The 9619-nt window shown below is 35.8% G+C and overlaps 1 protein-coding gene across 1 annotated transcript; it reads right to left on the minus strand.

The window, feature by feature from the left end:
• Positions 1–2899: 2899 nt before the first annotated feature.
• On the minus strand, positions 2900–6190 carry LOC109162894 (probable receptor-like protein kinase At5g20050). The gene is made up of 2 exons (XM_019311599.1): positions 5502–6190; positions 2900–3843 (listed from the first exon to the last, which is right to left on the minus strand). The coding sequence occupies exons 1-2, from the start codon at positions 6017–6019 to the stop codon at positions 3009–3011; spliced, it is 1353 nt and encodes a 450-aa protein (XP_019167144.1). The 5' UTR covers positions 6020–6190; the 3' UTR covers positions 2900–3008.
• Between the last annotated feature and the right edge of the window lie 3429 nt (positions 6191–9619).

Raw genomic sequence — 9619 nt, forward strand, 5'->3', positions numbered from 1 at the left:
CGGTGATCTGGATCACCAGCCCAATCCGCATCAGAATATGCATGAATATCAAGACAAGCAGATGATGATATATGAAGACCAAGATTGAGTGTCCTGTTAACATACTGTAACACCCTCTTGAGTGCCGCCCAGTCAGAAGTAGTAGGCGAATACATGTGTTGACACAAACGATTTACTGCATAAGATAGATACGGACAGGTTACCGTAAGATACTGTAGAGCACCTGCAAGACTGTGATACTGAGTGGGATCAGCATACGGCACTTCAGTACCACTCACGGCTTTGGTGGTTGAAATAGGCGTGGACACGGGTTTGCAATCCACCATACATGCTTGCTTGAGAATGTCTTTCATGTACCGCTGCTGAGATAAGAGCATGCCTCTAGACAATGGAACAGTCTCAATACCCAGAAAAAAGGAAGGAACACCCATGTCACGAACTTTAAACTCAATAAAACCAAGAAGGCCCTGACCTTCCAAGAACGGTAGCATCTGCGTCCTCCAGAATAAGTAATTCCGTGAGGTTAACTTCAGCGAGACAAAGTGATGAGCCGACGAATGGCTAGTGCTAGTGGGCATGGAAGGAACCTCGGTAACAGTCCGTTCAGAAGAACAAAGAACAGAGCCGTCATCATGAACACCGAGATTTTCCATGAGAGAAAACCCTAGCTAACTGATACCAGATGAGAATATAGATTGTATTGTATTGAATACCAAAGTCTGAGAATACAGATATATATGTTGGAAAAATATCATTAAAATGGCATTTTAAGTGGCTATTTTGTGGTACAATTATCAGTTGGGTCCACTTCCGATTTGGGTTGGGTCAAAGTGGATTCGGGTTCTTCGTACTGAGACGAAGAGATTGATATATTGTACGCTCAAAACGGATAATGGGTGAATGAGATATTGATTCTCAAAGTAGACCACTTGAGTTGGGAAAATGAAGGGGAAAAGTGAGCTTTTGTCCCACATTGATTTGGGAAGATGATTTGCCCCACTATTTATACAAGAGTCCTTTAGAAGATTATTGAATTGTATAACATAGAGGCTCCCTCTTGCGTGCAAGGGGGGTGTAAATCAAATCCCAAACTGAGATAAAAAATGTTTAATTCAAGCTTTGAGTTGGCAGGCCTTGCAAGCAAAGTTATGCCAACTTTTGATATCATTTTTCCAAAGTCACTTGAAAGTTATGCCAACTTTTGATATCATTTTTCCAAAGTCACTTGAAACTTGGACCTTGGTCGAGAGGAGGTCGAAAGTTCGGCCTTGGGCCTTGGTCGAGAGGAGGCCGAAAGTAACACAGCTAGGACAATACTTGTGGGATTAAATTCATCCGTTACGGAATTAATTGTCTATTAATTTCAATTTTTAAAAATTGAATTTAATCTCACTTAATGGTGGCTGTTTCAGGTGTTACAAATCATTTGTTAAATGCCAACTTGAATGCTATTGATCCTTCATCTCCTATATAAGAAGGGAGTTGGACAGCAGATTTTTCACACAGTGAACAAGAACACAACAAGAGCGATACGCACTTGCACATTTTTCCAGCTCCAAAACCTCTGCTTCTACTCCTTTCTTTGCGTAATTGTGTTCAAGGCTTTTGCTCTAGTTCGCCGGGTTCGCTCGTTTGGGTGCTCAAACGTCGAACCGTAACACGTTTTATCCTGGGAAACCTAGGCCACAACGCTCCTAGCACTTTTGGGAGGTGGCAAATAAGGTTTTAAGGAAAGAGTGATCTCTTGACTCGCGCTAAAAATCCTATACCCATACACGAGCCATCTTTTCCTTCTTTCGATTTTTGGATTATGCTTCTAAGCAAAAATCCTCTCTCTATTTTATTTAGTTGTGGATTGGAATTATAATCTTAGGATTATACGTTCCAATTTTGGTTGATATATATTTGCATATCTTTTCCGTAGATATACATGTATATATAACCGTGGGGATCTAATTTATATATATATTTGTGTGTATATATATTTCGGATATATATCGAATAATATTTTATATAGTTGTGTGTGTATATATAAATATTATTTTGCAATGTTAAATCGATTTTGGTTCATTATCACCAACAATATAAAGACACGAAATAGAGTTCTAGTTTAATACTAATAATACAATCCTAATAAATCCAAGTCATTGATCTTGCTTAAATCAAGCTCCAAGATTACCCAAAAAAAAAAAAAAAAAAAAAAAAAAAAAAAAAAAAAAAAAAAAAAAAAAAAACGGTGGCAATTTGATAATTTTGGCATCTAAGTCAAATTTAAGGTGCGTGAGTTTTGTGCTTAATGTAAGTAGTTGTTAAAACTTAAAGTGCGTGTGTTTTGTGCTTAAGGTGCGTGTGTTTTGTGCTTAAGGTGCGTGAGATTTGTGCTTAAGGTGCGTGGATTTTGTGCTTAATGTGCGTGAGTTTGTGCTTAATGTGAGCCATTTTAAAATATTAGATGCGTGAGTTTTGTGCCTAATGTGTTTTGTTCTGTGCTTAAGGTGTGTGGTTTATGTAATTAAGGTGAGTGATTTGTGTTCTTAAGGTGCTTTGTTTGTGTGCTTAAGATGCATCATGATTTGTGTGCTTAAGGTGCATCGTGATTTGTGTACTTAAGGTGCGTCATTTTAATGCTTAAAGTGCATCCAACCGCATGAGAAACCATTCCTGCACCTGAACCGTTCCATATATATATATATATATATATATATATATATATATATATATATATATATATATGAGACTAGATTTTAACAAATACTCTATACATGCGGATATAAACTCTATGTAATTAGAATATGAATATGAATATTATTATTATTACATATTTTTTAAAGGGTATTTATGTATCACGGAATAACATTTTTTATTACCTCAAAATTCATTCCGTAAACGAAACGTGTTGTAAGTGTACTTGATATCATTGATACCATAGAAAAATCTTTAATGTATATGGTTTACAAAAACAAAAACCAATATGGATGAGTTAAGGAAATAAACGAAGTAGTCAAATGCTATCTGCCAGAGAGTACAGATATACCACAAGAAAAAGCAATTGAAGGAGAGTTATTGTCACAGTCCACTTGAGCTACTTGCAATGCTCCCAATCTAGGCCTCCTGGGATCCACACCATCTTCATCATTGGATAACAAATCAACAATAAACATTGAACTTTCCGGCGGCGGCTCCACCGCGTCGCGGCCTTGCAGCATCTCCACCACCGCCGTCATGCTCGGCCGCAACCCCGCCCGTTCCTGTATGCACCACAACGCCACACTCGCCAGTTTCTCCACTTGCCTCTCCTCAACCATTCCCATCTCCACTACCCTCTGGTCCACAATCTCCATGATTTTCCCTTCCCTCAATTTCTCGCTAACCATTTGGGGGAAAAACTGGAATTTCTTCTTCGAGGTTGGGTCCTTGATGACGCTCACGTTTCTTCTCCCCCCAATCATCTCCAGCGCCACCATGCCGTAGCTGTAAACGTCGCATTTCTCTGAGATTCCGTTCTCGAGGAGCCATTCCGGGGCTAGGTATCCCCGGGTGCCCCGGATCGTGGTCACCACGCGGCTCTCGTCTCTCCCCATTATTTTGGCGAGGCCGAAATCTGTGACCATTGCGCGGTGGTCGGCGTCCAGGAGGATGTTCTCCGGCTTAATGTCGAGGTGGAGAATTCGAGATCGGCAGTTGTGGTGGAGGTAGGAGAGAGCTCGGGCGACATCTATGGCGGCTCGAAACCTCAGTTCCCAAGATAAGCAGCCAGTTTTCCGGGCTTGCAATTGGGGGTTTCGTTTAGTGAAGATCCAATTGTCCAATGATCCGTTGGAGATGTAGTCGTAAACTAAAAATCTGAGATCGAATTAGTTCAGCATGAGAAATTGAATTTGAACGTATATATAAAAAGGGGGAAAATAATACTTCTCGTCCTAAAATTATAAAATTCGTCATATTTATTGGTCATGCTCACCGTTATTATTGTTATTGTATTTTTCGCTCATTTACTAACAAAATATTATAAACAAAATTTGCAAGTTCAATATAATTTAGGAGGAAAAGTGAGCACAAAAAGTTACTCCCTCTGTCCCATTTTATATGTCTGGTTCGATTAACCAAGGTGTGACTGACGTTATTTTTAATCTAATGTTTTATAATATTAAGTTTAGTATTAGTATATAAAATTTATATATTTAGAAATTATACTAAAAGTACTATTAAATACAAAAAAAATATTAAAAGTAATACAAAATACTAAAAAAAAATAAACAAAGAAGAAAGAATTGATTTAACCAATAAATTGTAAGAGCATCCACACTTGTGCATATTAGGAGAAGATTTCAGTATTAATTCTTCTCAATGGGGATAATAACAAATGTGGGGTGGGGATAATTGTGGAGATATTTATCCTGCAAAATTGGGGAGAATGCAGAAAAAGAAGAAAGAGAAAGAAAAGAAAAGAGGAGCTGCTGTGCGCGTTTCGCGCACAGCAGCTCGCCCACACGGGCGCGTGCCAAGCACGCGCCCGAGGGCGTGTCAGGCGCGCCGTGACAGGTTCTTTTTTTTTATTTTTTTTTTCGTTTATTTTTTAATTTTAGTTTTTTTATTTTTTTTTTCTCCCTTCCCCACATTCTCTCTCCTAATCACTCTTACATTATCCCCATATTCTTCCCAACTAATGTGGATGCTCTAAGTAAGACTGATAAAATGGGACAGATGGAGTAATAAAATAATGAAAAGTGCAATGCCACTGATAACTTAGAGCATCACTAACCCTTCCCCCATTTATATCCCTTATTTTGTGGGTCCATCTCTTAAAAGAGGAGAGTGCACGATCACCCACCCCAACCAAGCTGGTTCACTTCTCCCTCTTCTTTAATTACCTGTATGTAATTCTCTTTTTTTTTTTAAACTAAAAATAATAATGATAGAGTTGTGAATATCATTAAATCATGTTTAGACCTTCAGCATTTAATGCTGCTCCAGAGATAAATCTCTTTCAGCAACATGCTTCTCTGCCCTCCAACCCATAATCTCCCTTCTTTCTCCTCCATTGGAGCTGTCTTTAGGGAAATGTGAGCAAGATCAACATTTAGTGACGAATTTTACAATTATTCTAACCTATAAACAAAAAATGTAATTATCCCAAAAAAATGTCAAATAAACTACTAAATTTATATATGTGTGCAATAGGATCATTGAACATGTAATCGAATTGTCAAATGACTAAAATATGTGTGAGATATCTTTCAATTTTTTTGTAAAATTTGATCATATTACTTACTTGGTATATACTAAGAGTTCCTTACTTCTACCATACTATTCCGAAAGAAATATTGATGAGTGTTTTCAACTCAAATTGCATTAAAAGAAATTTAAAAATGTATCAATTGCATATATTTTTGCTCGTTTGATTATTTTGTTATATATTTTTTAAGTTTACTGATCTAGTTGCACAAAAATACAAGTTCTATGAACACTTCTTTTCAAAAAGAAAAATGAGAAAGAAAAACCTGGGACCGGAGGGGAGTGCGGAGCAGTAACCGAGGAGGCGTACGAGGTTGACGTGTTGCACGCTGGCGATGGCGGCGACCTCCGACCGGAACTCCCGCTCGCCGCGCTCTTCTCCCTCGATCCGCTTCACAGCCACCGGGGTGCCGTCGGGGAGAACCCCCATGAACACCGACCCTGACGACCCTTTTCCGACCAGCGCCCGGAACCCGTCCGTCGCGTTCTCCAGCTCCTGGTACCGGAACTTCGTCGGAACTCCGGCCACTTTCCTTAGAAAGCTGTACTCGATCCGGAGCTCCCGGCCCTCGGCGTCCAGCTGTTGCTCCAGCTGCTGCCGCCGGCTTCTGAACCGCAGGCGTATCACCACCACCGCGACGACGGCGAGAATGGCGGCGACGTCCGCTCCACATAGGAAGTAGAAAGGGCCGGTGAGGTTCAGAATCAGGCGAGCGACGATGACAACAATGATTAGTATTACTACAAGAGAAATAGCAATTGTGTGAGCTTTTCTGTCCTCCATTAATGGTGCATTTCTGGTTTTCAGAGTGTGGAATTTCTCATACCAAAATGGTATTGAATTGGAAGAACAAGTCTCTGGGAAGGTGAGGTTACTTAAGTAGCAGAAAGCTTCACTTATTTAATTATGGGAAGGAAGACTTTTATTTTTATTTGTTTTGACTTATTTTTACACGTTTTATCATGACTTAGTACCACAAATACGTTTTCCAATAATTTATTATTGTAAAAGGGATTAAATAAGCCCTAAGAACATCGGCAAAGACCTTGTGTTCAGATGATATGTAGTGAAGCTCTCAGCCGGGCATACGCCCAGCTATATGTATATATTCGCTTATCATATTTTGTTTTGTTTTTTCATTAACTCACATCTTCTATTTTCTAGTCACACGGTCACATTTAAAAAAAAAAAAATTCAAAAATTACAATTATCGGAGACGTTGTAAGTGGAGCAAATAAAGCAATTTAATTTTTAACTAAAAAAATTATTATATGCCTAATTTTGGTTTTTTTTTTTTAAAAAAAAAAAAAAAAAAGGAGGTGTGATTAAGCCTTACAATAACTTGTTCTGTAAGTTATTGCTGATTTGGTGAACATGTGAATTTCTTAGGCTGCATGAATCATAAGTGTAAAATTTACTTATTTGTTTACTTATTATTTTTATTACAATATTTTAAATCTACATGCAAAGGGCTCTGATCTGAAGACTCGGACGCTATTCACACTGTCATCTATAATCATTGCGGTCTAATATACCATAAGCATACTATATGACTTTTTTTTTTTTTTTTTAATATTATTGACTCTGTTACAATGTGAGTCAATATTGCACACAATTAGACTCGAACTCATAACCTCCTATTTAAGAGAGTCACTTCTCACTAAATCACAAAACTAGTTCAACTATTGTCAACTTCTATTTTAAAACAGTTAATGCTATTTACTTCATCCATTTAAAAAATTGAATGATAAAAATATATTTTATTGAAACGAATGATAAAAATATAATTACTCTTAATATTTAAATCACATGCATATTATATATTGACATTTTCTTTCTTTCCAAAATTAACCATCAATGCACTTAGACCCCTTCAACTTAGTGCACCTACTTGGCTACTTATTGTGTCAAAATGAAAGGTCACGTTATTGGCTCGACAATATTATTGGTAGAATTTATTGAATTTATTATGGAGTATTATAGCATACTAATACTACGTATGTGACAACAACATATATGTTGAGTAGGTCAACATGGTTGATTTACAAAAGTACTTAGAAATATACCTAAAGATAGACCAAGTATTATTGATTAAATTCTTAGCCCGTACCTAAGTACATCAATCAAGTATATACTACCTTTGATATGATAAATAAAAAAGGAACTCCCTAGTGTTACTATAAGATTTTAACTGTAAAATTGAGATTTGCGCAAGTTTAAAACTGAGACAGTATTGCTGTGGGAACCATGGTCCACACAGTTGCGTGGACCATAAATAAAAAGTACATTATCTGTGTACATAAAACACATTATTTTGTATACTACTAAATAATGTACATTTAGTACAAAAATAGTGTACTTTTAGTATATTAGAAATGTACCTTATATTCAGAAAAAATACATTATTTGAGTACTAAAAGTACATTATTTTGTATAATGTACATTTAGTATACAAATAATGTATTTTTATTATATTAAAAATTATACATTTTTATGGTCCACACAGCACTATGTGGACGTACCATGGTATGCATAATAAATTGCAGTCAGCAGGTAGCCAGGTAGGCATACTATCTAATCTAAGAACATAATAAGTGTGAATGAAAGTTATACCCCTGATTTATGTCCGTTTTTTCCGTTAAGTTTTTTTTTTTGTACATTATGCTATAAAGGTTGTACATTAAAATATTTTGGACAAACATACCCCTACCATTATAACTTTCGTTCTCTTTTCAACTATTGTTACCATGCACATGCATCCACCATATATTTTCTTATCTTCTTCATCAATAATAATATATACACATTATATATTTGAGTTATATGTTATTATTACATAAAATATAAATATCAAATTTATAAAAATAATTTACATTATTATTATTATTATTTTTATTATTATTATTTAAAATAATTTAAATATCTAAAATCTAAATAAATTTAAAATTTTAATATAATGTATTAATATTTGGCACCTATTTTTTGCCCATCGCGCATAAAAAATACTAGTCAGTAATATAAAGGACTCAATATGTACTATAAAAATACTGTGTCATACTATGCATACATTTTATCTCTATTTTTATTTATTGATGGATAATTAACATAGAAAGAAAAATTAAAATATAACTCATGATCGAGTTGATCAGTTTCGGTGTAGTTAAAATGCAGAAAAGTAGTGACAAAGTATGCCATTATTTCTTATTGACAATATTAAGCTTTTGTCGAGAAGTTTTTTCATATGTGTTTTTTCTTTTGTTAAGCATTCATCGAATTCAGTAGCACATGGCCTAGCTAAGGTTGCTGTATGCTTGTCTGAATGTGTTATATGGTTCAACTGACCACCCGCTATTATTTTAGATAGTTTGGGGTTTGACTTGAATTAATGAATTCTATCGTTTTACTTAAAAAAAAGTATGACATTATATATATATATATATATATATATATATATATATATATATATATATATATATATAGAACACTCATTCTATCGTGTCAGAGTCTGATGACCCTTAGTGCGAGAAATTTTGTTTTTGTGGGCAATATAAAAATAAAAATAGAATATTCATAATTTTGAGGTGAGATTGCATCTAGAATGCTTAATTCTTTTTCTATGTGTAAAAATATAGTTAAATGCTAGTCAATTATACTGTATCTTGACAGACTGTTCCTCTAGATTTGGGGATAAATTTGTCAATAATCCAGTTGTTTAATTTATCGTCCAAGATTAATATAGACAAAGTCAATAAATGTAGTTACTCATTCAGCAAATTAAAGCCAATTTGACTGCAATTGCACCGTTTGTGGAAAGTTACATTTTCAATTAATATTATCAAAATCACATTCACTACCTTAAACTTGAAATTAGATTAAAGTTTGACCAAAAAAAAAAAAAACCAAATAATATACAAATGAAATTTCAAAATGAGCTCAATTGTGAAATACGGAGTAATTCGGTGAATGTGAAATAATAAAAAGAATTTGTATTTACATTTTACAAGCAGCGATAATTTTTTCCTCCCTGAGACTAGGGTTTTTCTCCCTGCGACTAGGGTTTTGACGGTTTCTTGCGTAAGATCGGTCGAACATCGGCGACTTCTCTATGGATGTGCATGAAATCACTGCGTCGACTGCGGGGATGTGTCTGGAGGAGGAGGAACCGGGCGTGCGCTTTGAAGACGAAGGATATGCTGTCACGATGCCTTTGCCGGAACGTCGTACATGGACGTTGGTTGGCCGTTTCCTTACGGACCGAATCATGAAAGTGGAGATGATGAAGCGAGTCATGGCCTCGGCATGGCGGCCACTAATGGGAATTGAAATAACGGACGTTATCCCGAACTTATATCTCTTTACATTCTTTGACGAGACAGACATGCG

This window comes from Ipomoea nil, unplaced genomic scaffold (assembly GCF_001879475.1).
Source record: "Ipomoea nil cultivar Tokyo-kokei standard unplaced genomic scaffold, Asagao_1.1 scaffold2963, whole genome shotgun sequence".
In the NCBI taxonomy this organism is placed as follows: Eukaryota; Viridiplantae; Streptophyta; class Magnoliopsida; order Solanales; family Convolvulaceae; genus Ipomoea; species Ipomoea nil.

What these genes read in the sequence shown, in the direction of transcription:
- LOC109162894 (XM_019311599.1), bottom strand. Translation starts at nt 6,019, where the DNA reads ATGGAGGACAGAAAAGCTCACACAATTGCTATTTCTCTTGTAGTAATA. An exon ending in GCACTCCCCTCCGGTCCCAG is followed by an intron (nt 3,844 to 5,501) that starts GTTTTTCTTTCT and finishes ATTCGATCTCAG; the next exon opens with ATTTTTAGTTTACGACTACA.